The sequence below is a fragment of the Primulina eburnea genome, chromosome 5 (assembly GCF_022965805.1).
Source record: "Primulina eburnea isolate SZY01 chromosome 5, ASM2296580v1, whole genome shotgun sequence".
In the NCBI taxonomy this organism is placed as follows: domain Eukaryota; kingdom Viridiplantae; phylum Streptophyta; class Magnoliopsida; order Lamiales; family Gesneriaceae; genus Primulina; species Primulina eburnea.
Window position 1 is genome coordinate 16253474 of NC_133105.1, and position 27134 is coordinate 16280607.

The 27134-nt window shown below is 37.5% G+C and overlaps 2 protein-coding genes and 1 long non-coding RNA gene across 5 annotated transcripts in view; 1 reads left to right on the top strand and 2 right to left on the bottom strand.

Annotated features, from left to right (window-relative positions):
• The first annotated feature begins 1938 nt into the window (after positions 1–1938).
• Positions 1939–5770, top strand: LOC140833066 (uncharacterized). Its single transcript, XR_012118278.1, has 3 exons — positions 1939–2038; positions 2116–2184; positions 4534–5770. It is a non-coding gene; the product is annotated as an uncharacterized lncRNA (long non-coding RNA).
• LOC140833064 (U11/U12 small nuclear ribonucleoprotein 65 kDa protein) lies at positions 2794–14929 on the bottom strand. 3 transcript variants are annotated; one of them, XM_073197474.1, is made up of 12 exons: positions 14793–14903; positions 12006–12688; positions 10070–10236; positions 9733–9993; positions 9561–9642; positions 9270–9461; positions 8641–8796; positions 8382–8552; positions 3961–4048; positions 3719–3777; positions 3112–3177; positions 2794–2975 (listed from the first exon to the last, which is right to left on the bottom strand). In XM_073197474.1, exons 3-12 carry the CDS (start codon positions 10195–10197, stop codon positions 2877–2879), a joined length of 1302 nt encoding a protein of 433 aa, XP_073053575.1. In that variant the 5' UTR covers positions 10198–10236; positions 12006–12688; positions 14793–14903; the 3' UTR covers positions 2794–2876. The 3 variants fall into 3 exon arrangements, with proteins under 3 accessions (XP_073053575.1, XP_073053573.1, XP_073053576.1); XM_073197472.1 differs by lacking the exon at positions 12006–12688 and having other exon boundaries at positions 14793–14929; XM_073197475.1 differs by lacking the exons at positions 2794–2975; positions 3112–3177; positions 12006–12688 and adding an exon at positions 3198–3550 and having other exon boundaries at positions 14793–14929.
• A 688-nt stretch (positions 14930–15617) lies between these two features.
• LOC140831402 (ferritin-3, chloroplastic-like) overlaps positions 15618–27134 on the bottom strand; it is a 28730-nt gene continuing 17213 nt past the window's right edge. The window contains exons 5-8 of the mRNA XM_073195156.1: positions 16329–16390; positions 16171–16236; positions 15984–16047; positions 15618–15900 (exon numbers count right to left, since the gene is read on the bottom strand). Of these exons, the coding sequence (XP_073051257.1) occupies positions 15851–15900; positions 15984–16047; positions 16171–16236; positions 16329–16390 (242 nt within the window). The 3' untranslated portion in view covers positions 15618–15850. The remainder of the gene's footprint in view (positions 15901–15983; positions 16048–16170; positions 16237–16328; positions 16391–27134) is intronic.

The following is a 27134-nucleotide window of genomic DNA, read 5'->3' on the forward strand; positions in this document are numbered from 1 at the left end:
TTTTCTGGAATTCTCCGAGGAGGTATATCTGAATATCAAACAAATTAGTACACAATCTATACAATCTGTCTCAGCCCTCCTCTGATCATATAACTCTGATCCAGACTCGGTTCTGATTCAGGCTTAACAATTACATGCTGCAATCAACTCAGATAACAAACAACATGTAATAGGGAAAACAGTAAATCATGCTAGCACCCATAATGTAATTCAACATTATAATAAATCTCATGCTAGCAATCACATGCAAGGAGGAAAGTTCAATCTACCCCGCTCATTCTCTACTATCTCAGTCTAAAAGATCTATCAGTTCTGACTATCTCAATCTAAAGGATCTATCGCTCTGATACCACCTGTTGTGGGGACCCGGACGCTAATCAATTTCTTAATCATTGTTGAGATTTAATTATCAGTTCTGATAAACAGGGTCTAAAATTTTTTTTCCTTTTTAAAATGTAAATACGGAAGGTAATGGCATCTAAATAATATACATATCTGTATAAAAGTACAATAATATACAATAGTCTTTCAATTAATCTAAGGTTCAACTACTAAAGTTCCAGTAATAAAACCTATCTATATCCAAGTCCAGAATCACCACGCTAAACTCATCTTCTCTCGTCATCTTCTCGACCCCGCTCATGTCCCACCTGTTGTCATGCACACATACAAAACAAGACAACAGCCGGATAACTCCGGTGAGAATAAATCTCAGTATAAAACATGGTAAGCATATATAGAAACAATCTAAATCATAAAAACATGCTATCATGATCATATTCAAAAGTAATAGATTCCATAATCTATGAAATCAAATCAAAATAAGCATGCAACTCAATTCAGATAAACATGCAATTTAAATCAAATCATATAAACATGCTGCCATAACTGAAAGCAATAAACATAGGTTTCATAGTCTATGAAACCATATCTATAAACACATGCAGTTCTAGTCAAATCATGTCTAGACTCGACTCAACTATAACTCTAGGGATCCCGTGATGAATAAGACGTCAATGGCTGTTACCTACTCAACCGATCGTGGTAACTGTACGTCTTATTCCTAGACTTCGGCCATGGCTGTATCGTGGTGCTACAATCGGAGGGTGTCTGCTCCTATGTACGATACACCGAACGTCTAGAAGTCTGACTGAGCTGTCAAGACTTTCCTATCTTAGATGCAATGTATTACAATCTGTAAACAAAGCATACATATCTTAAAATGCAATGTATAACAATCTGTAAACAAAGCATAATATAAACAATAAAGCTAGTATGTGATTTTTGCTGGGAAACTCAAGTAGGATCTTATTTGAGTTGTATCTTCCCGAATATCACATGAATTATACCTTTGTCTTCCCTGTCTGACGAAGATGATGACCTGTATTCAACTCTGTCCATATCAAATGTCCAGTGGTAGCTGTCGTCTCTAGGAACTCAGTACTGAAGTCGGATTCAAAATCTGACGGGCGGATCTTTTATAACCTTCGAATCTACGAAGGAAAAGGCGTAAGGATTTCTTGGAGAAAATCCTCGGCTCTTGCTGATAGCTTCTGAAGGAACAAAGTGTTTATATATATATATATCAACTTGCATGCTAGGATACGTGGCTCATTCTTCACAATTCTTATGCGGCGCTCGAGCGGTAACAAACTACCGCTCGGGCGCCGAGCACTCTGTCCGAAGCTTAGCTTATTATCGATTGGCGCTCGGGCGGTAACTTTCTACCGCTCGGGCGCCACAAGTTCTGTCCGAATGATGTTCCTATTGCACACTGGCGCTCGGGCGGTCATATTCTACCGCTCGGGCGCCAGATGTTCTGTCCAACATCTTCACTTAAAATGTACCGACGCCCGGCTTCCTTGTTTTAACTCCTGAAATCTCAATTCCGTTAATTAATCAACGTCTGATTACCGGAATTAATTCTCGGGCATTACAAGCTTCGTTTGATCCATTGATTGGAAGGAAAGTCAGAACCAGATGGCCTGACGATAATAGTTTCTATGAAGCTGTGATAACTAATTATGATCTGGAAAAGGTATATGTAAAAATTTTGTGGCTTGACGACTTAATTATGCTCAGTTTAAGTGTAACTTTGTCTGTATGGTTTTTCAGGAGAGACATGCCCTTGTGTATGATATAGGCACTTCATATGAAACATGGGAATGGGGCAACCTGTCAGAGGTAGAAACACACTCTTTTCTCCTTTTATATATCATTTAAAAATAGCATCTATGGGATTGTTTATCCATTTCACTATTTCTTTGCTATGGATGTGTTGTGTGTTAACACAAAATATCGATGAATTCAATGCCTATATTTTAGCAATTGGTGGATGTGTTCACGAATGCTTCATTAGTTTCCATTGTTTTTCTATTATTTCTATTAAACCAATATTCTCTATTCGGTCATAACATTGGTGAAGAAAAGACCACTCGGGAATAGCAGAATTAGTGCAAATAATCAAACATGTGGAGCCTTAGCTTTGAATTAATCTTTTATAGATCGTGTAATGGTCAGAATCTGATCATGGAATCATAAATTTTTAGGTTGCCTTTCAGGTCACGTCTTCAAATGGAATCGTGATTGAGAATAATGTTAATTTACACATTCTGAGTTTCACTTCTTGGCATTTGGAATTCTTTTGGATGAAAAAACTTTCCTAGGATATTATTTTATACGTGCCTTTGTTTAAAAAAAGTGTTTGATTAATTTTTTTACCAATGTTGTAAATGACGGGAGGTGGTGGCGGGACGGTCGGTGACCGCCTATCACCTCGGCCACCTAAGAATATTTGACCCTTGAAAGTGAATACATTATATGATGATGTTGTATCCTACATCGATCCAAATTTACAGAATATGGAGTATCAAGTGTTAATTGTTGCTCTCTACAGAAGGCTTGGCAAAAGTAGGACTCCTCCCAAATTGGAGAACAATAGGCTTGCCTTTAAGTACATATCCATTTGCTGCATTCTGCAAAAGACCATGTACACAATTAATTCAACCTCCAATCTAGGAAAACAAAATCCCCATTTTCCAAAAGTTCTATAAGATAAAGCCAATCACAAATGAAAGGAAAGAAAGAAACTTCCAGTGCCACAAAACATACCAGTGCATTACGAGCAAGTTCAACTGTTGGAAATGTAACAAATGCTTGGCCCCTCATTCTGCCTTCCTAAAAGCAGAGGTGGTATAACACTTTAGTTGCAAGTACATTTAAATATAACATATGGTATCTTGCATTTTACTAGGTTGGAAACTCTCCAAGAGCATGGTGCATACCTTTGCGCCCCACATATGTAACCTGTCAATCATTAGCTGGTGTACTTTTCATAGCAAATTTGCAAACTCCAAGACACCACTAATAATTTAATCATTAATTCACATTTGGCCGGTATATTTTATGCATAAGGTAAAATTATGGATCTTCTCCCATCTGACGTCATTTAGTTACAGAAGCCAGAACGCGTGCTTAAATTTCTAAGGTAAAAAGCTACTGGAACTGCTTCCATCATTGTTCTTGTCATGGAATACCAAATGTTTCACTTCTACACAAAACAGTAAGCATTGTCTCTGACACATAACCAGAACCTTTGACATGTACGAATGGCTGGCAGGCTTAGGGTGGAAATTTACAAAAATAACATATGCTTAAAATACAAAAATAGGTAGATATTTTTCGGGTTGCTAGTCCAGAGAGAGTAAGATAATTTCACCTGCATCAATTTGATAAGTAGACTGGACTTAGCTTCGTCAATGTTTCCAAAAAATGATCCTGTAGCAAGTTAAGAAATTAATCTAAAGTGAAAATTCGTTAGACAAAAATCAAACAGAAAAATACGAAGTATCAAAGTTTTTTTCTTTCATCATATTTGTTACAATAACTATGGCGGAATGCGCACACAACAAATTTAATGGAAGACAAATAAGCTAGATAAAAAGGCATTTTAAAACTCACCAAATATAAAGTAGAAGTCGCCAACAACTACATCTTTAGCCAAGTTCTTCACGTACAAAACAGGAGTAGGATCCCCAGTAGTATAATTCTGTTGGAGGGAAAAAAAAGTACAAAAGGTAAAATGTTCATCAATCTCGATGAACCTTTCAAAGAATACGCCAGGGAAGTAACAACAATCATATCAGATTGAAGATTTTTGCACACATCTAATCAAAAATATCTTCCTGTAAATGTCATTTCTAGGAATTTTCATGCCCCAACAGACTCTGTTGTAATTCTATGATTTTTGCACCCACCTCCCATCAGTTGTGACTTGTGCCGTTAAGGAATGCTAAAAATAGAGGAAAAGTGGATGTCTTAATACCTAGGAAAGTGCCACACGGAGAAAAATAGTAGAACATGTGGACACCATTCCTTATTGTTTTCCATACCGAAAAAAATAGAATTAACTCATCTAATATATTTCAAAACCATCGTGAAGAGTTTTTCCTTTGGGTGAAATTACCTTGTCTATAGCATTCAAATTATATTCATGTGCAATTGCATAACTATCAATCTTCTTATTTTTACTAGTCCCCAGTGGGTGCTTGCGGACAATCTAATATCTAAATACAAGATAAAGTCTCTAAAATACATCTGCTAATCTGTCAAACACACACAAGTCTTTTATAAAAACCATTAAAACGAGTAACTGTACAAGGCAATCTTCAGGGTTTTTTTTGTAAGAAAAGAATTTTTATTAAATATTAAAACGGTTTTAAATACATAAATGTTGAACAATATCCAAACCAAATCAACAATACACAAAAGTTCAATCTCTCAGTAAATCTCGAAACATTCTTAAATTTACATGAGATTCAATCCAAGTAGCTATTTTAATCTTTGATTGATATTTTCCCAACACTCTTCATATGTGACTTCAAAATTCTTTGGTTTCTCTCTAATCACACAGACCAACAAATGTCATGAACTACGAATCTCCAAAAAAATTTGTCCCTCGTACCGAGAAACTGTCCAAGATCTTTAACGAATAAATCTTGCGTCGATTTTGGCACCACCCAACCAATCTCAATTCTTCCAAAGCCTTGGCCCACAATCCACTTGTGAAAGTACAATAATTCAACATGAGGTCTTGACTTTCCGTCACCTTCCAACACAGCACGCACCAATTAAGGCACAGAGCATACGTAGGTCATCTATTTTACATCATCTCAGAGGTCAGTAACTTACTCAGAACCGTCGTCCACAAAACTAGCTGAATCTTGGTTGGAATCGGAATCTTCCAAATGACATTAAAAAACGGAAAGACGGGGAAGCGGCTCTTGGAAAAGAAGGAATCAAAGAATGACTTAACTGAAAAGAGACCTGAAGGATCCACATCCCACACCCGGACATCATCTACCCCTTCAATCAATCTGATCCTCTCTAAAACTCCTAATAATGAACTCAACTCGTCTAATTCTTCATCCCTCAATGCTCTCCGAAAATGCAAGTCCATCATCTACCCCTTTAATCAATCTGATCCTCTCTAAAACTCCTAATAATGAACTCAACTCGTCTAATTCTTCATCCCTCAATGCTCTCTGAAAATACAGGTCCGGTGAATGGAAAAAGAACGAATTCTCAAACGAAGCAAAATAAGATATAGGTAAATTATGAGCCCAAGAAAGCTGAAATAAAGATGGATGAAGATCCCAAAAGGAAGAACTTCTCCCCCCACCACTTGTCCTCCCAAAACCTAATTCTAGTCCCCCTCTAACCACTGATCTCACTAGTAGATGAAAAATCGGACAAGATCTAAAAATAAACTTCCATAACTCACTATAATTTTCTTCCACGACAAAGCCTTGTTTCTCAAACAAATGTTCCCAATTCCCAAACCCCATCTCTTTTTTGGTCTACAAATCTGCTCCAAGCAACTAGATGACAATGTGCTTCACCCTCACTTCCATCTCCAAGGAAATTCCTCATAATCTTCTCCATCGCATCCACTACGCCCTTTATTACCCTAAAAATATACATAAAGTACATCGGCTAAGCATTCAAAAAAGTTGCAGTCAATGTTAACCTTCCCCCTCTAAATAGAAATGATTTCTTCCAACTTACCAATATCTTTGATAGCTGACTCATGATCAATTCCCAAAATGATTGTTTCAAAGGATTGATTACCTCCAAAAGCTACCCCAAATATTTAATTGGTCATTTCTCCCTACCACATTCGATTTGTTTGGCTAACTCATCCACTTCTTCTTCGCAGTTTAAACCCAACAAAGCACTCTTCTCCCAATTGATTCTTAGCCCTGACATTTCACAAAACGACCTCATTTCGTCCACCAAAAATCTGACATGTTCCTTCTTCTTAACAAAAAACAGTGTGTCATCCGCAAACTGAATATGCAATATCTCAAACCTTTCTCGACCCACCTCCAAACCTCTAATTAAGTCTGAGGCCTTTGACTTGTCAATCAATCTCCCAACACATCCACGACCAGATTAAACAAAAATAGGGATACAAGGTCTTTTTGTCCTATGTGCTTGAAATTTATCCCATGGTCTTCTATTAATCATAATCGAAAACGATGCAATCGACACAAAACCTTGTATCCATCTTCTCCATCTATCTCCAAATCCCTTGTCCTTAATACAAAATCCAGAAAATTCCATTCAACATTATCGCTTTATCCGTCACACTCAAACACTTCTTTCTTGACCTCGTCTTCTAAAAATGGTTTCTCAAGCTCTAAACCTATCTCGTCTTTAGGTTCTTCCTAACCATGGAGTAAAAATTCAACTTCACAACTATTCTCAAGTCCCGACCATCATCTTCGATCCCACATACTACTGAATATAGAATTTAAAGGATCGTGATTTTCCTATCTATTCTTATTTATATGTTAAAAACTTTTAATGTGCCAATTTTGTTTTTGCAGCACCAAAAATTACATTCTGGATGTTGGAATCAGGTTTCTAAAATGCTGAGAAGAAGACTAATCTAAGTTAATCATGCTAACTTTCGAAAGAAGATAATGGAAAGCGAGGATAGCAGGGGTTGTTTTCACACTTGACCTCTTGGTGCTCACTGATTGATAATAGTTCAAACTCAATCTTTTTTTTATAAGAAACAATATTATACTGATTAAAAATAATAATTTCCAAAAGCGGACCAGATGTCCATATGAAACAATGTGAGATCCATAGTCAACATAGATTTACGTAATATAATACCCCAATTCCTATACAAATCTGAGACCATTAACAATTTAAACTCTACATTTCTCGAACTCCAGAATGAAACCCTAAATTTAATCTTGTCCCTACACTCCTCAATCGAGTCTTCTTAATCTTCAAATATCCTCATTTTTTCTCTCCATCCAAACAGACCAACTCAAATAGTGCACCACCACATCCCAAAAATTTTTATCCCTCCTCCGCAAATCACGACCGAGATCCGCCGCAAATAAATCTCACGTTAGATCTCAGAGATACCCAATCAAGCCGAACTCCGCCAATGCTTTGAACCAAAGACAGCGTGAAAAAGGACAATGGATGATCAAATGATCCTAAGCCTCCAGCTCATGCCGACATAACACAACAATTTAGACAAATAGAACATGAAAGAAACCTTTTTTGCCACATTTCAGACGTTGATAATTTCTCAAGCACTACAATCTACGAGAATACTTACACCTTGGATGGAATAGACGCTTTCCAAATTGCTTGAGAAAGAGAAAAATATGGATATCTAAAATCTGAAAAGAAAGACTCGAAGAATTTTTTTACTGAAAACTGCCATGAAGAATCCCAAACCCACTCCCTAATGTCTTACGCTCCTTCGATCAAGCTGACCCTATCTAAGGATTCGATCAAGGAACCTAACTCAACTGCCTCATCATCCTTGAGATCCCGCTGGAAATAAAAATTTCAAGAGAGAGTGGAATGATTGGATGAAAAATTGAATTGTTCCTAGTAAGAAATAGGGACCATCGAAATCTGGAATAAAGACACGAAGATACTGAAAAGAGGAATTCTCCCACCATCTGTCTTCCCAAAACCTAATATTTTACCTAATCTTTAGTCAAAAAACTGATGTCAAAATAACTAATATGAACAATGCCATTAGTTAGTATTATAGTATTTAAGAATTGACATTATGGAATAGTTGGTAAATATTTTTCAATATCATCATAATCACCTCATGCACTAACAAAACATAAAATTTATGTGTTGAACCAGTTTGCATTGAATAAGTTCAATGGACAGAGCACAAATACAAAAAAAAACATACATAAAACAGTTAGATTAGCTACAGTAACAAAATCCTAGTTGGAACATAGTAGTGTTGATACCAGTCTAATAACTAAGGGGAAAAGGAAGTAAAATCATAATTGATTGATCAAAAGGTAGAAGAACATATTTGATACCTTAAACCTAGGAAGTGATAAAATCGCCTCCGGAGGCAATTTTCCACTTTCTAGTTCCTCTAGTGTAGCATGATGTTGCTGATCAGAATTCCCTTGGGTTGTCTCTTGTAATTCCGTGATGTTATCATCATCCTTTTTATCAGGTCGAATCTGCTTTGGTGCTATTCGTATCTACAAACATATAGGCTCTCTATAAATTACAAAATGTCTTTAAAAGAAGACCATGTTACAATAAAGTGAAGAGGTCAAATGGTGATACCTGCATTATAGGGTTGTTTTTTCTCAGTATTGGCTTCTCTTTTGGCAATAAGACAGCTGGTTTCAATCCAACAGTTTCGTGAGCCACATCCTTATTTACAGCAGGGCCAACGATAGGTTGTCTCTTGATACGCTTTCGCTTAGGCATTCTCTCTCCCTGCACTTCATAAACCATTACAAACACACAACTGGCACCTGCCAATATGGCATGCCATGCAGAAAAACAGCTATACCAGTAAGTTCTTTCATGACTGATCGCAGATTTTCAAAATTCAACCAAAAGGTTCAGAACCCAAATGGGCTAAATGACCTAAATCTGCAATGATTGTAGTTATGTTTCCATGTTGAGAGAATCAAGCATCTCTTTCCAAGTAATAAATGCATGAAGCCCTAAACTGCTTAAGTTGAGATCAACAAAAGGCATCATGAATACTCAGGTTTTAATACCATTCACTACTGGAAATCATTATCATGATCTTTGAACAAAAAAGACAGAAAACAGGAAAAATGCTCTTAATCTTAAGCGATTCAAAAGTGTTTTGCAGTAAATGATTGCCCAAAAACCTCTTCTTGATTACATAAAACTAAATAAATTGGAAAGTATATAAAAAGAACAGACAAGAATATAACCTCATCTGAGGACCCCATTTCTGACTCGCTGCCTGATAAATCTTCAATGTTAGTTTCTGAGGATAATGGAGGAGGAGGAGGGTAATGTGGTGGTGAAGGAGGAGGAACAGGCACGGACACTGGTAGAGGAGGAGTAGGCAGTGCCTTTCGAAATGGAGCCGGAATATTCATTTTGTTCATCAAATGCAAAACCTGTATTGATGAATCAAAAAGGATAAATAGCAGGAGAAAATGCAAAATGGAATATGAATTAAAAGAAAGAAAACAAAAAGGCGTAAAACTACATGCGACCTGTGTATAAAAGCGGGGGACAGCAATGAGAGCGTTGACAATGTTGGTCAGAATATGACCATCAGGTGGTGGGTATGCATATCTAAGCGAACCCAGAGAAGCTATGGTTAGAACTAGAAGACATACTGTAAATGACATGAAACTAATCAGGAATGTCGAAAATGGGACATACTCGAAGTGGGGAGGAAATGGATAGTCGACACCAAGTTTTTCAGCAATGGGTTCGCTTGGCCATCTAAACCCATCAGAAGAACCTTGGGAAAGAGTATAAGTGACTTCCTTCCTGCCGTGTTGAGTGTCGGTATTTTCATCCACCGTGCGAGCTCTCTCAACTGACAAAGATTTACCAAGAAAATGCAATCCGTGGAGGTGTTTCTGAGCATGAGACGCAAAAGATTCGTTCTTGAAATCAAGAAAAGCACAATTTTTCACCCTGCGAAAACAATTACAGAAAGAAATCAAGACATTGAAGTGGAAAACTTGAGACAAACGATTGATCAATGACCAACCTCGCGGGGCGGACAGAAGAAGCACCATAGTGAGAGAAGAGTCTCGAAAGAATATCATCGGGAATTGCCTCAGGAAGATGGCGAACCAACAGGGTTACCGCCCTTTCTTCTTCTATCAGCTCCGCCATCCGAAAAGGGTACAATTAGGCCACTGAACCGCTTCACACCTACATAAACAAATAAATTAATTTTACTTTCTTTAATTAAATAATTAAAAAATAACAAAATATAAAAAAAAATTAACATTTATAAGCTTTTTCACAAAAAAAAAATTTATAAGCTTGCTAAGGAGCCTAGCAGAGGTAATCATGATGGTGTTTGGCTGGTTTTTTCATACTGTTACCTTGTCGTGCTATTCAAACTCAAGAAGGTTTGGATCACTTATCAAAGGTTTATGGATGGGATAATACACATTTTCGTCCTTATTGTTTACCGCTTTTCACATTTCAGTCCCTCTTCATTTTTTACTGCTTAATTAATCCTTCAAGTTTTCAAAATCTTCCCGAATTGGTCCCTACCGTTATCTTGACGTTGACTTACATCATGTGCCTCTCACATGATTATTTCTTTGTGAATACAGTCAGTGGATTACGAATTTTCATTTTATTCCTCACAGGTACAACAACCCTAATCCCCAAATCAAACGATGGAAGGAAAGTGATTGCAAAAATTCTTAGTCTACCAGCCTGCACGATAATGCAAAAATACAAAATTATTTGACCTGCAAAAAAATTTGAAAATAAAGAAATATCATAACACTGAAATTTTCCGCAACAATTAACTAAATTCAACGGACCACAGCAAAAAGGCCTAAAATACATAACAAAGCCAGATACAACAACCCACTAACGACTTTCCGAATTAAAAAAACTTGAGAACATAATACATTAAAAAGAAACAAAATTTAGCCGAGAAACCGGCATTTATTAATTTTGAAGACATAATTACCGAGTAAACGACCGTCCATATCGAAGATGACGTGAGTGATCGAAGGCTTGGTCGAAGGAGTATCGTCTGCTCCACTTGGATTCGCCATTTGCGAGTGTCTTGGAGCCGACAAAAATGGCGGCTGGCTTTTACAGCATCGGCTCCGCCATAATTAGAGGAGACATTCAGAACTAAACCATAAAATAAAAATCTAAAAAAATTTATAATTCTCTAAAATCATATTATCTTACTAACTTTTATATCCACGTTTTGTATAATTGTCCAGTTAACATTTTTTTATAGATAATTATTTTTTTAGAGTTTAATAAGTTTTATTCATAATTTTGAATAAAAATTATATTGCAAATATTTTTAATAATTTTTTAATCAGTATGTAAGTATTATTTGCATTAGGGTTAAATTTTTTGTTTTATTTTAAATTTTAAATATATATGTGTGTGTGTGTGTGACAATTTTTGTTTTATTTTTACTCAATGTTTTTTTAAAATATTTTTTTATATTAAGAACGATATAGTCATTAAAATTCAAAATTTTGGATAAAGAAATGAAAAGACCGAGAAATAATTGGAACAAAAACATTATGTGAGAGGCACATGATGTGGGTCAACCGTTAAGATTAACGTCAAGATAACGGTAGGGACCAATTCAGGAAGATCTTGAAAACTAGAGGGATTAATTAAGCAGTCAAAAATGAAGAGGAACTGAAATGGGAAAAACGGTAAACAATAAGGACGAAAATGGGTATTATCCCTTTTATGGATTATGTGTTTAAAGAGCATATCGGAAAGAATATCAAAATATAAGTGGATGACATCATGATCAAGACTAAGATGATCGATCACTTCATTCCCGAACTATAACATATTTTTCATACACTTGGTGAATATAGATTGAAGCTAAACCCAAACAAGTGTATATTGATTGTACAAGGAGGAAAATTCTTAGGATATATGGGATATATGGTACAATGAGAGGAATAGAGACCAACCCCGAGAAATTGCATGCCTTAGCCTCGATGAGCTCTCCTTGCAATATTCAGGAAGTTCAAAATTTAACAAGAGTGATAGCTATCATGGCACGATTCATAGCCAAGAAGGTTGATCGGAGCTTCTTTTTCTTTAAAGTGTTCCGCAAAACCAAAAATTTCGAATGGAATGAGCAGAGTGAGGGGACATTTCAAGAACTAAAAGCATACTTAAAAGAATTACTGGTCCTCAACAAACTAGTTCGGGGAGAAGGTTTGCTTATCTACTTATCAGTAACACCCCGAGCTGCCAGTTCGTTCCTCGTCAGGAAAGAAGGAACAGCCCACCAGCCTGTTTATTTTGTTAGCCACGCTTTGAAGAGGTCGGAGCTCAATTACACCGCTCAAGAAAAATTAGCTCTGACTTTGTTCATTACAACAAGAAAGTTGAGGCCTTACTTTCTGTCACACTCCATCACGATCCTTACACATAGCACCCTGGGAATAATTGTTACCCACCCAGATGCTTCGGGAAGATTGATCAAATCAGTGACTGAACTCAATGAGTATGATATCAAGTATGAGCCTCGAACAGCAATAAAAGCACAGGCCCTAGTCGATTTCCTTACAGAGACTGTACAACTACAACAAGAATAACAACGGAAGATATATGTGGACGGATCTTCTTGTCAAATGGGAAGTGGAGTCTACATTGTGATCATATCCTCGTGGGGAGAAGAGACAAGGTTTTTGGTTTGGTTAGCATTCAGAGCATCAAATAACGAAGTTGAATATGAGACGTTTTAGTCAAGGCTCAAAGCGGACCGCAATTTGAGAATTTCTCGAGTTGTTCTATATTCGAACTCTATATTGGCTATACAACAAAGTAATGGGAAGTTCGATGTGCAGAATGGTAAAATGGTTAAATATGCTTAGGCACTTGATAAGGCCAAAGAAGAATTTTTCGAACTCATTCTGGATTTAATACATCGTTCTGATAATGAGAAGGCAGATCGGCTCGCCAAATTGGCCAGCTCTCTCGCCCGACACAACAGGCTCGACTTGATGGGCCAGGAATTTTTCTCTCAGCTAGAATACGTAAACACAACAGTAGATGGTATACACAAAAGGGATTAGAGGCATGACCTTCACTAGTACTTGAAATATGAAAAACTTCCACATAAAGAAAAGAAAGCACGAGAAACCAAGAGAAGAGCCCTCATAATGATTGGAGATAGATTGTACAAGATGTTTTTATCTCAACCATTTCTAAAATGCATTGGGAAAGAGGAGGCCAACTATGTTCTCCAGGAAATACGTGAATGGTGTTGCAGATATCATCTGGAATGTATGGTCCTAGCTCGCAAAGTTCTTCTGTCTAGGTTCTTTTGTCCGACCCTCCAAAAGGACGCATCTGCTTTGGTTAGATCTTGACATAATTGTCAGAAAGGCACTGCCTACTCTTCCTCTACCAGTGTCCGTGCCTGTTCCTCCTCCTTCACCACCACATTACCCTCCTCCTCCTCCATTATCCTCAGAAACTAACATTGAAGATTTATCAGGCAGCGAGTCAGAAATGGGGTTCTCAAATGAGGTTATATTCTTGTTTGTTCTTTTTATATACTTTCCAATTTATTTAGTTTTATGTAATCAAGAAGAGGTTTTTGGGCAATCATTTACTGCAAAACACTTTTGAATCGCTTAAGATCAAGTTTAAATATTCAAATTAGAATTATTTTTTTCCTAGCTAATGTCATGCACGCTTAACCATATACATTTTTTGCTTTTTTCAATTTTGGTTACATAAAGTTCCTAGCTACAAAATATCTTATAAACTAACCAATTCCTCTTTAGTTGTTTTTTTTTACATATTTCTTAGCTATGAAGTCTTCTTAGTGGGCAACTTTTCGCCTGAATATTTGTTTAAAAATTATATTTCATCTTATTTTCGTAAAAAACGATGAGTTTGTTCACTTCTTTAAACAAAACTTGAAAATAATTTCATAAAAACTTGTAAATATTAATGTTAAAATATATATTCTATTCAATCAAATTTCAACAAAATTTGAAAATAATTTCATAAATACTTGAAAATAAGTTTTGGCTTTTTTCATGAAAAAATATGATAACAGTAACTTTCTTGCCAAAAAGAGTGCATGACATTAGCATTAGTATTCATAATTGGAATCTTATGGATTTAGCTCTCCATGTTGCTGCCTTTTAAAATTTTGGTCTTGTCACATTAGTATTTTAAAAAAATTTTAGGAGATTGTGTACGTTTGTTTCTGTTTTGGGAGAACGTAAACAATATTTAACAAACTTTTCCAAACACTGCCCAAGTTCTCACACATTTTGTCGATGTTAGAGCTAAAAAACAGAAATGTTAATTTTGCTTCCAAAATTTAAACAAGTTCAACTTATGCATCGTATCAAAAACCAATCTTAAAACAGCTTCTACTTAACAAAAAAAATAGAATAACGCGAATGTAATTTTTTTCAAATAATTCTTTGTCCAAACTCAGTCATTTTTTCGACCAAATCAGAAACTTAATTGATGGCAAACAGACAAAGATTAGGTAAGCAAGTAAAAAACACAAATTAAAGCCCGTTTCGTCATATAGAAAATGCTAAATACATCTGGGCAAAAAGAAAAACAAAGTTTTCAAGTACGTAGACACAGCATAAGAATCAAATCAGATGTAGGTAACATCAATGAAATCCGTTTCTCTCTAGAATAAAATCAAACGAAATTGATGGTAAAGTTCCATCAAGGGATTGCAGAAGCTGAGAGAAAGTGGAAGAGTAACTAACCATATAATTTATAAAGGACTCGAATAAGGACAGCAGCGTCCGACTACGGTGGCGCTGAATTCTCCGCCGTCTTGCTTCTGCAATGAAACTGCAGACTCGAGCGCTAAATGCAGACTTAGAACAAATATGGGATTATATGGTGCCCACTATCGGCCCACTATACTGATGATAAATAATTAACTATCATATGGGCCTTAAGATGAGGCCCAAATATCGAAACCCGTTTGAATAATTACTTTTTGGGATAATTATTTGTTTAACCAATCTTTTATGTCACTATCCTGATTTCATCCTCCGTTTTCCAATTTGGTCCTCTATTTTGCGTCTGGTTTTCTCACTTGATTCTTCCGTCATATTAGGTGTTAACATTGACGGATTTCCAATCTCATTGATATTTAAGTTGAAAATCTTGTATAATTTTTACTATAATTCGATCATAGAAGAAAATAATTGAAATATTTTTTATTGTTTCAACATGAATTTTAAATTCATTTCATATTAGATCATGTAAATACAATTGTAATTATGATATATTTGAAATATACTCATGTTTTTCAAATACATCATTCAAATTCATCCATAAATCAAATCATCTCTTACAATCACAATTTAAAATATTCTAAAGCAAAAGACTTTGTTTTTTTAGGCGACACTTTAAAATTTGAGAGGGTCTCATGTGAGACCGTCTGACGAATCTTAATCTGTGAGACCGGTTAACCCTACCCATATTCACAATAAAAATTAGTACTTTTAACATAAAAAGTAATACTTTTTCATGGATGACCCAAATAGGATATCCGTCTCACACAAGTTTTTGCCTTAAAATTTATGTCCAAAATAATAACAAATAAAAGATAATATGAAATAGCAACTCAATTGCTAAGAGATAGCATTACATGTTATGTTTTTGAATCAAAACTACTTCCTCAATCATTCTTAAAGCATGAAAATAGCTCTGACTGAATTGAACTGAAAAAATAGTACTACGAAACATTATTCAGAGAAGATCGCAGATATGTGTGGCACCAGCAACTAGTTGTAAACATAGCAACATTTTCTCAAGCTGCTGCTGCATCAACTACAAGCATCTGATCCAAGTGCCAAACACCTGGAAATGACATCCACGAGTAAGATTTAAGAAAATATAAATAACCACTAAAGGAAAATAAACAGGAAAGAACGAAAAGATACAATGGCCTCTACCAACCCTCCTCAGCTGAGACACATATTCGGATATCTTCTTGATTGACTTGACCTGATCAGCGACACAATTAGTATTCAAGTTGAAACGGGCATTCAATAGTTGAAAAATGTCTATCGATTTTATTAATGTCATTATAATAACTACAAAAAAAGTAAGAGAATATAGATACTTCACATGTTCCACCAGAAATTCACTCTCCAGGAAATCAGCCAGTTGAATATCATTGTTCTCTTCGGCAACCTATCAATTACGCAAAAGTAATGGTGATCCCTTAATGCAAAGAATAGAAAAGAAACTTTGTGCTAATGTGGAAGTAAATGCAGCAATCTAACCTTGTGCAGATTCATAAGTTTCTCATTGGTTAACTTTTCCAGGGACAAGGCCAACTCCATAGCTGGATTTGAATTGTGAAATAAATCAGCAATATGAAAGAAAAAAAAAAGGTTCACGTTGCCATAAACCAGACTGAATTCAACTGCATTTCACATCCAAAAAAATATGTTTATATTGTAAAGTTGCATAAGCATCATGGTATCTGGACCAGAAACCTTTTAACCATAGGAATGTAAGCAAACAATTTATCTAAGTCTCTATACCCTGTTTTCTATTGATATAGCTTGGCAGCTGACAGACAACACGACGAATATGTAAAAGGTATAAATACTAGAATCCAATGGACAGATGATGAGAAATTCATTCAATTCAAGCCCTTGACGTGATGTAGTTAAGTATTAATGGAACAACATTCAAGAGTAAAAAAGTCCTACTGAGAAGATAGCACACACAATCTCGGGACTCCACCGAACAAAAATTTAGGCAGGAAACTGGACATGACTGGAATCATTTCTCCATTCGAGATTTTAAAGGAGCTCAATCATCAATTGATAAAAACATAAATATTCAGGCAGGACATGACCGGAATAATTTCTCCATTCAAGATTAAAGAGAAGCTCAATTATAAAAAGATAAATACATCAATAAGTGTTAGACATGAATTGTATTGTGGCGATGATAACTAAAACCAGTAGACCAGCAGACCAGATCAAACATCTAATTTATCAGTAGCTGCTGTTCTAGTAAAACTAAATCAGATAGAAGAGATAGTTATACAAAACCAGTAGAAGACGTTGCCTAACGTTACTTCTTTAATGTTACCGTTAAGGGTTCCAAGTACTAGTATTAATTGCAGCATTAATTGCTATACTGAATCATTTAATGCACCTTACCCATTTTGGTATAAAACAGAACTGATTGTTCTACAGTCTTGTTGCAGGAACTTCTTTTGGCAATATAGCTGACTCTATCAGACTATCTGAAGACTATTCTGATTTATGGACGTTGAACTCAGTTGCTCTTATATAAGGGTAACAAACCTTACTCAAAAGCAAGGTTACGAAAACAGATTTTCAAGGATCAAAGCTTTTACATCGAAATCACTCTTAAAGTTCAACAAAAAGAAAAGTAGCACACGCTTCATAGCAATTATCTGATCATTTGAAGATCATCTTGTGCTACTGATCATCACACTCTTCACTATCACTACACTATCTATACTTCATCAAGAAGAGTTTGTAATCTGAAAAGAGTCTTTTCAGAACCTTGTGTTACGCACATTTGTGAGTTGAGAAACTAAGAGTTTCAGTAGGCTGAAGTGTAAGTCCTTCTGAAGTGGGTGTGTACAAGAGTTGTACTGTAATATCCAAAGTCTTTTAGTTATACCTTCTGGAAACAGAAGAAGGGGAGACGTAGAAGAGTTTATCTTCGAACTTCCATAAACAACTGCTGCCTACTGTTTTACTGTTTTTCTACTACTTCATCAGATTGTTTCCGCACATTTTCATTGTAATCAGGTGAAAGTACACGCACAAGATCAACTACTATTCTTAACAGGATTCTAGTACTTCATTAGAACGAAAAACGAGTAGAGTTTATTCACCCCCCCTCTAAACTCAACTTCGATCCTCAACAATTGGTATCAGAGCAGGTTATTCTTGTCTGTGAAAAACTACAACAAATGGCACATTTCAGCAAGATCCCTATGCTCTCTAAGGAAGATTTTGATGACTGGAAGATAAGAATGCAAGCACATCTTGCAGCACAAGACGATGACATGTGGTATGTCATCACAGATGGTCCACTGAGAATCTTAAAGCCTAATACAGCTATTGCTATCACTGACGGAGCACCACAGATGGTCGAAAAATCAAGAAGTGAATGGACCAGTGAAGATAAGAAAAAGGCCAATCTTGATAATGTGGCGAAAGATATATTGTATAAAACTCTAGACAAGAACACCTTCAGCAAGATAAAGATGTGTTCTACTGCAAAGGATATTTGGGAAAAGCTCATCCAGATATGCGAAGGGAATGAGCAAACAAAAGAAAACAAACTGTCTGTAGCCATGCAGAAGTTTGAAAATCTAAAAATGAGAGCTGGTGAAACTCTAAATGAGTTCGATGAAAGATTCAGTAGCCTGGTCAATGAGCTAGCTGCTCTGGGTAAAGAGCATAGCAACAGGGAATTAGCCCTCAAGGTGATGAGAGCATTACCTAGAGAATGGGATGTTAAAACAATGGCTATGAGAGTATCCAAAGACTTGAACAAATTGGAGCTGCACGATTTATTTGCAGATCTGAAAGTCTACGAGTTCGAATTGGAAGTGAGAAGTGGAGAAGAGCCTTCAAGCCTACCAACCAAGGCTCTTGCTGCTACTGCTACTGCTTTTACTGCTGCTGCCTCTGCCTCTTCTACTGCTGCTGCAGTTGTAACTCAGGCATTACCGACTGTGATCACTGACAATACTCTGGAGAAGACTGCTGAACAAATCAGTAGTGATGCTATGTCTCTGTTTGTAAAGAAATTCTCCAGGTTCATGAAGAAGAACCATCGAACTTATCAGGGTCCCAATCGCAACTTCAAGAAAGACTCACCATCTGGTGATATGGGATGCTTTAACTGTGGAAAGATAGGTCATTTCATTGCAGATTGTCCTAAACCAAAGAAGGATGACCAAAAGAGAAAGGATCACAAAAGGAATGACAAAAAGTCCAGAAGAGATCGAAAAGCGATGATTGCAGAAAAAAGCAAATCCAAGTGGGCGGACTCTAGCTCTGTGTCATCTGACTCAGAAAGCCATTCCAGTGACAGTGATTCAGAAGAAGTAAAATGTCTCATGGCAGACACTGACTCAACCTCGACATCTGGAGAGGTATTTGATTTTGACTCCGACGAATTTACACGAACTGATCTGATTAATGCTTTACATGACATGGTAGAAAAGTATTCTAGACTTTCTCAATCATTCGAGGAAGTTAAGATCGAAAATCAGGACTTAAAGAATCAGAACAGTAAGTTAACTTGCGTGCAAGTAGACATCTGTAATGATTTACAAGTTGAGATGAGTAAATTGATACTGAGAATGAAAGAGCCAAAGCAGATTACCAGAAGGTGCTTTCTGAGAACCAGAAGTTGTCGCTACTGTTAAATGCTTGGAATAAGTCTTCTGTTTCATTGGAAAAGATGCAAGAATTACAAAAACAGTCTGGAGACAGGAGTGGTATCGGATTTTGTAATGATGAAGGATCTTCTGAAACGAATACCAAGCCAAAACTGGATATGTGCAAAGGGAAATATATTCATTTTGTGAAATCCAGCATGGTACAGGAACCAGTAGTACCTACTGCTTCAGTTGAAAGGAATGTAAATCTAACGAACAGAAGAACGCACTATGGTCTGGGTTACGTTAAACCTAAGGAAAAAGTTGACCAGAGTTACAGATTCAGAAGAGAATTCAACTCTGGAAGACAACATCCTATGAAGGTTAAAAACTACCAGTACTATAACTCTAAGCCTGTAGTGACCCGTTCCAGAATCACCTACTAGGCAAGAACTAAGCATGCAATTAACCTAATTAACAATAATCAGAGATAACAGCGGAAAAGTCAACAAAATAATGGTTATACAACCCAATCGAAGTCTAGAATAACTCAAAATAACAATACCCAATACAACCATATCGAATCAAAACAATACCGATAAACTAAACCAACCAGCTACTCAACGTCCTCCTCCTGCTCCTCCTGAGCTGTCCAACCTGAGGTCTGCCCCGTGGGAATGGGGTGTCCAAGAATAAACAAAACCGAGGACGTGAGCGATAAGAACGCCCAGTACAAAAGTATGAGTATACAAACCTATATGAAATGCACATGCTATGATATGATACCAGGGTAGTCAAGAAACAGGAATCACAAAGGATCTCAAAATGCTCAGTCTAGAGGCGCCAAGTGGATAGTGCCGCGCGGTATACCTCTGGGTCACTGCATCCACTACAAGACAGACGTGGACCTAAAATGTCCCGGACCACCGAAGCCCTCCCGACCCGTCGGCCACTGTGTACTCTCGGTGTCCATGCGTCCACAAGACAGGGCTGAGCGGCCCCAAGATATAGCTTATCTCGAAAGAGATACAGCTCAACAGTAAAGGCTATCTCGAAGAAGATACAGCTCAACATGATATGCAATATGCATCATAACTCGTGACATAATAGCATGCATCATATGACATATAACAATGCAGCAAATACTCATGCAACACATATATGAATGTATACTCAACCAGGATATCTCGGATAGTACTTTCGTACCTCTATCACAGCAAGCCTAGCCTTACGCAACACCGCTAATCAGGTCTAGCACAAGCCTACGCATCAAAAGCATACTCAATCAATACTACCATGCTCAACTAGCAAAACCAGTACTCCCTAGTACTACCAAAGGTTTAGGGTTTACCTTCGTCCGTCGACAGCCCTTTGATGTCGATTGCCTCGAAACTCAGACGTCGCTACGCTACCACTCCTGGCAGCTCCTGGCTATCGCTCGACCAACCACTAACCCTAAAAACCTTCCAAAACCTCTCAAAGAAGAGCCACAACTCAACAAATGAATATCCAAAATGAGGAAATCCGAGCACTATTTATAGGCTATGTTCGGATCCACCGAACATACTTCGGAACGTCTGAACTCCTACGTGTCCACCGGCTCTTGACACCTCATGATCGGATCCTCCGAACCTACACTTCGGATCGTCCGAACTCCCACGTGTCCATCGACTCTTGACACCTCATGTTCGGATCCACCGAACTCACTTCGGACCTTCCGAACTCTTCGTTGCTACCGAACCATCTTCGGTCCGTCCGATCATGACCACGGTCAAAATTACACATTAAACCTTCTTAATCACCATTAATCCGTTAATTACCCAATTTGGAATTCGGGCTACTACATTCTCCCCCCCTTAAAAAGATTTCGTCCTCGAAATCAAGCTTAGAGGATGAACAAAACGAAACAACTCTCCATACGCTCTAACCAATCCTCAGCATCATCGGGAGTCTCACCACCAACTAAAGGCTTAGGCCCCATCTGAATGAAACGATGCAAATCAAAACGCCTAGGACCATCCCGACGATGACGATGTTCACGGTTACGATGACGCCTACTATCGTCCTGGTCACCCCATCGACCTACACTCCCCTGACTACTCCCGTTATCAAAATGGTCAGCCATCGCTACAACATAGAATGGGAAACTAGTAAAATGGTCAACGGAAATCCCAAAACAGAATCTATATTCCAAAATCATACGCATGCTCTGATACCATAAATGTAGTGACCCGTTCCAGAATCACCTACTAGGCAAGAACTAAGCATGCAATTAACCTAATTAACAATAATCAGAGATAACAGCGGAAAAGTCAACAAAATAATGGTTATACAACCCAATCGAAGTCTAGAATAACTCAAAATAACAATACCCAATACAACCATATCGAATCAAAACAATACCGATAAACTAAACCAACCAGCTACTCAACGTCCTCCTCCTGCTCCTCCTGAGCTGTCCAACCTGAGGTCTGCCCCGTGGGAATGGGGTGTCCAAGAATAAACAAAACCGAGGACGTGAGCGATAAGAACGCCCAGTACAAAAGTATGAGTATACAAACCTATATGAAATGCACATGCTATGATATGATACCAGGGTAGTCAAGAAACAGGAATCACAAAGGATCTCAAAATGCTCAGTCTAGAGGCGCCAAGTGGATAGTGCCGCGCGGTACACCTCTGGGTCACTGCATCCACTACAAGACAGACGTGGACCTAAAATGTCCCGGACCACCGAAGCCCTCCCGACCCGTCGGCCACTGTGTACTCTCGGTGTCCATGCGTCCACAAGACAGGGCTGAGCGGCCCCAAGATATAGCTTATCTCGAAAGAGATACAGCTCAACAGTAAAGGCTATCTCGAAGAAGATACAGCTCAACATGATATGCAATATGCATCATAACTCGTGACATAATAGCATGCATCATATGACATATAACAATGCAGCAAATACTCATGCAACACATATATGAATGTATACTCAACCAGGATATCTCGGATAGTACTTTCGTACCTCTATCACAGCAAGCCTAGCCTTACGCAACACCGCTAATCAGGTCTAGCACAAGCCTACGCATCAAAAGCATACTCAATCAATACTACCATGCTCAACTAGCAAAACCAGTACTCCCTAGTACTACCAAAGGTTTAGGGTTTACCTTCGTCCGTCGACAGCCCTTTGATGTCGATTGCCTCGAAACTCAGACGTCGCTACGCTACCACTCCTGGCAGCTCCTGGCTATCGCTCGACCAACCACTAACCCTAAAAACCTTCCAAAACCTCTCAAAGAAGAGCCACAACTCAACAAATGAATATCCAAAATGAGGAAATCCGAGCACTATTTATAGGCTATGTTCGGATCCACCGAACATACTTCGGAACGTCCGAACTCCTACGTGTCCACCGGCTCTTGACACCTCATGATCGGATCCTCCGAACCTACACTTCGGATCGTCCGAACTCCCACGTGTCCATCGACTCTTGACACCTCATGTTCGGATCCACCGAACTCACTTCGGACCTTCCGAACTCTTCGTTGCTACCGAACCATCTTCGGTCCGTCCGATCATGACCACGGTCAAAATTACACATTAAACCTTCTTAATCACCATTAATCCGTTAATTACCCAATTTGGAATTCGGGCTACTACAAAGCCTGTTCAGAAGAGATACAGACTGGAAAACAGAAACAGAAGGGAAGAACACCATTTTGATATGCATAACGTTAGAAATAACAGATCTTCTGTTGCACACACATCTTTGGATATCCAAAGTACAAAGTCCCCAAGAGTTGTACAAATGTGGGTTCCCAAAGGACTGATAAGGCTTGGACCCAAATAGATTTGGGTACCAGTTACTAAAATTTGTGTTTGCAGGAACAGAAGAAGGAAGCAGAAATCAGTAACTCTACATGGTATCTGGATAGTGGATGTTCCAGACACATGACTGGACAGAAAAACCTACTCTCTGAGATAGTGAGTTGTACTGGACCAAAGATAACTTTTGGAGACAACTCAAAAGGTAGAACCATGGGTAAGGGTAAGATTATCCATGGTAACATCACTATAAATGACGTGTTACTAGTTGACAACCTCTGTTACAATCTTATCAGCATTAGTCAACTGTGTGATAATGGTTATTCTGTAGCTTTCCAGAAGCATTCATGCATAATTAGAGATTCTGCTGAAACTACTGTGTTAACCGGAAAGAGAGAAGGCAACACTTACAGAGTCTCCTGGAACTCAAATCATGTCAATACTCCTACATGCCTAGTTGCTTCTCTTAGCAATAAACATTGGCTATGGCACAAGAAATTGAATCATCTGAATTTCAAGTCAATCAATTATCTCAAAAAGCAGAATATGGTTGATGGATTACCTGACATTAATTTTGTTAAAAATCATGTTTGTTCTGCTTGTCAGCTTGGGAAACAGATAAGATCTAGCTTCAAGACCAAAGATAGCAAATCAACTTCAAGATGTCTGGAACTACTGAATATGGATCTATTTGGCCCAATTCCCATCATGAGCTTAGGGGGAATGAAGTATACTCTTGTTGTTATTGATGATTTTTCTAGATTTACTTGGGTAATCTTTCTCGCAGGAAAAGATCAGACCAGTAGTCTCTTGATCAAGCTTCTGAAAAGGATTCAAAATGAAAAATCTACCACCATCATTAAAATCAGAAGTGATCGGGGCACTGAATTCACTAACAAGTATCTTGAGCTATATTTGAATGAACAGGGAATTCATCATGAATATTCAGCTGCCAGAACTCCTCAACAAAACGGAGTAGCTGAGAGGAGAAATAGAACTCTAAAAGAAGCAGCTAGAACAATGCTAGCAGATGCAGACATCTCTCAGCGCTTCTGGGCTGAAGCTATCAATACTGCTTGTTACACGCAAAACAGATCGATGGTCAACAAAAGACACAACCAGACTCCGTATGAAATATGGAAAGGGAAGAAGCCTAACGTATCTTACTTTCATGTATTTGGTTGCAAATGTTTTGTATTAAATAATGGCAAAAATCATTTGACTGCATTTGATTCTAAATCAGATGCTGGGATATTCCTTGGTTACTCTGCTGTAAGTAGAGCGTTTAGAATCTTCAACAATAGAACTCTTAATGTTGAAGAATCGATTCATGTTGTCTTCGATGAAGACAGCAGTGCTGAAATCTCTAACATATCTGATTTAAGTAACAGGTTAGACAGGATTCATCTGGAAATTGACAGCGAAGATGATGTAGAAGCTAATACCAAGGATCTTCAAAATCCAGAACCAGACATTCCATTAGTGGAACCAGAAGTACAGACTTTGGATCTACCAATACCAGCAGAAGATGTTCTAGAGCCTACTACTGATTTTGTGGAAAACAATCTTAATGTATCAAATCAGGAAGATGCTCAGTTAAATCCGTTTATCTGGAGAAAGTCCCATCCTCCATCATTGGTTATTGGTAATCCAGCAGCGTCTTTAAGAACCAGAAGGCAAATGTTTAATGAATATATGCATGCTGCTTTTATATCTCAGGATGAACCAAAGAAAATTGAAGAAGCTCTTCTGGATCCTAGTTGGATTGAAGCCATGCAAGAATAGCTGAATCAATTCAAGCGTAATGATGTTTGGTTTCTAGTACCATCTCACCAAGCTGTCATTGGAACTCGGTGGGTATTTAGAAACAAACTTAATGAAGAAGGCACAGTGATCAGAAACAAAGCTAGATTGGTGGCTCAAGGCTTCAGACAAGAAGAAGGCATAGACTTTGATGAGACTTATGCACCAGTAGCAAGGCTCGAAGCAATCAGAATATTCTTAGCCTTTGCTGCTTTCAAAAATTTCAAAGTATATCAAATGGATGTGAAAAGTGCATTTCTCAATGGTCTTTTACAAGAAGAAGTTTACGTGGAACAACCTCCAGGTTTTATCGATCATTTCTCTCCTCATCATGTATTTAAATTACACAAAGCACTATATGGTCTAAAACAAGCACCTAGAGCTTGGTATGACACTCTATCACAGTTTCTTATTGATCATGATTTTACCATTGGAGCAGTAGATAAAACCTTGTTTACTTTAGTCAAGAATAAGCATACTCTTTTAGTACAGATCTATGTTGATGATATCATTTTTGGGTCAACTAACCCCAAATTATGTGCAAAGTTTGGAAAATTGATGCAGGATAAATTTGAGATGAGTATGATGGGAGAATTAACATTCTTCCTAGGACTGCAAATCAAGCAATCAGAAACTGGAATCTTTATAAATCAAGCCAAATATACCAAGGAGCTTCTGAAAAAATTTGGAATGGAAGCATGTTCTGCTGCTTCTACTCCAATGAGCTCATCTATTAAGCTTGATAAAGATGAAAGTGGTATTCCAGTAGAGGTAACTCAGTATCGAGGTCTTATTGGTTCATTATTATATTTAACTGCCAGTAGACCAGATATCATGTTTGCTGTTTGCATTTGTGCTAGATTTCAATCTAACCCCAAACAATCTCATTATATTGCTGCTAAATGTATTTTGAAATACTTAAAAGGAACTCAAAATGTTGGTTTATGGTATCCCAATGACTCATCGTTAAATCTTATTGGATATTCAGATGCTGACTATGCAGGTTGCAAACTAGATCGAAAAAGCACAAGTGGTTTTTGTCAATTTCTTGGTGATAGGCTGATATCCTGGTTTAGCAAGAAACAGACTTCCATAGCCACATCTACTGCAGAAGCAGAATATCTGGCTGCTGGAAGCTGCTACTCTCAGATACTGTGGATTCAACAACAGTTGAGAGATTATGGGATTCAAGCCTCCAAATCACCTATATTCTGTGACAATACCAGTGCAATTGCAATCACTCAAAATCCAGTACTTCTTCCAGAACGAAGCACATAGACATCAGACATCATTTTATCAGAGATCACGTGCAGAAGAAGAACATTCGTCTGGAATATGTCTCTAATGATCAACAAACAGCAGATATCTTCACGAAACCCTTACCAGAGAATAAGTTTTCTTACTTTCGTAACTCTCTTGGTTTAATAGATTTAACTTAATTACTTTCTGATTATCTTGGTTAACTTTTATTATTCGCTTATTCATCGTACTGAACTTGAAGAAAAGCAGTAGAGTATAGTCAAGTGCTGAAAATTAAATTTTATTAGAAACCATTCCAGTACATTACATCATGCTAAAGTAAAAACAGTAGATCTTAAATGCTATTTATCCAGTAGCGTTATCTTTAGCTTTTGACTTCAGAAGTTCTCTGTAATTTGCTTAATAAGCACTTCAACACGAACAAGACTTTCTAAGCAAAGAAAGGCCTAGAAAGAATCTAACAAGCTTGGGACTTGTTAGAACTAATCTATTTTTTAGATGCCTTACAGGGCATCAGAGGGGATTTTATCATCATCAATCCACCAGCACTCTCTAATTGCATCAGCATGCTTCTGGAAGAAATGGATGCAACATATCCATACTAATGAAAGCATCAAATCCGTCTGGTGGTGGATACTGGAAATCCAGGAGTGTATTTCAAGGATCATTACGTGAAGAATGACATCTTCAAACTCCTCTCTGAACAGCTTTGCTTCGACTCCTGAATCAAACCCTAACTCTTTCTTTACTTGAGTTTTCATTTTACATTCATCTGTTTAGCTTCGTTCCAGATGTGCAGGTATTTATAGAGGGAACAAAGACT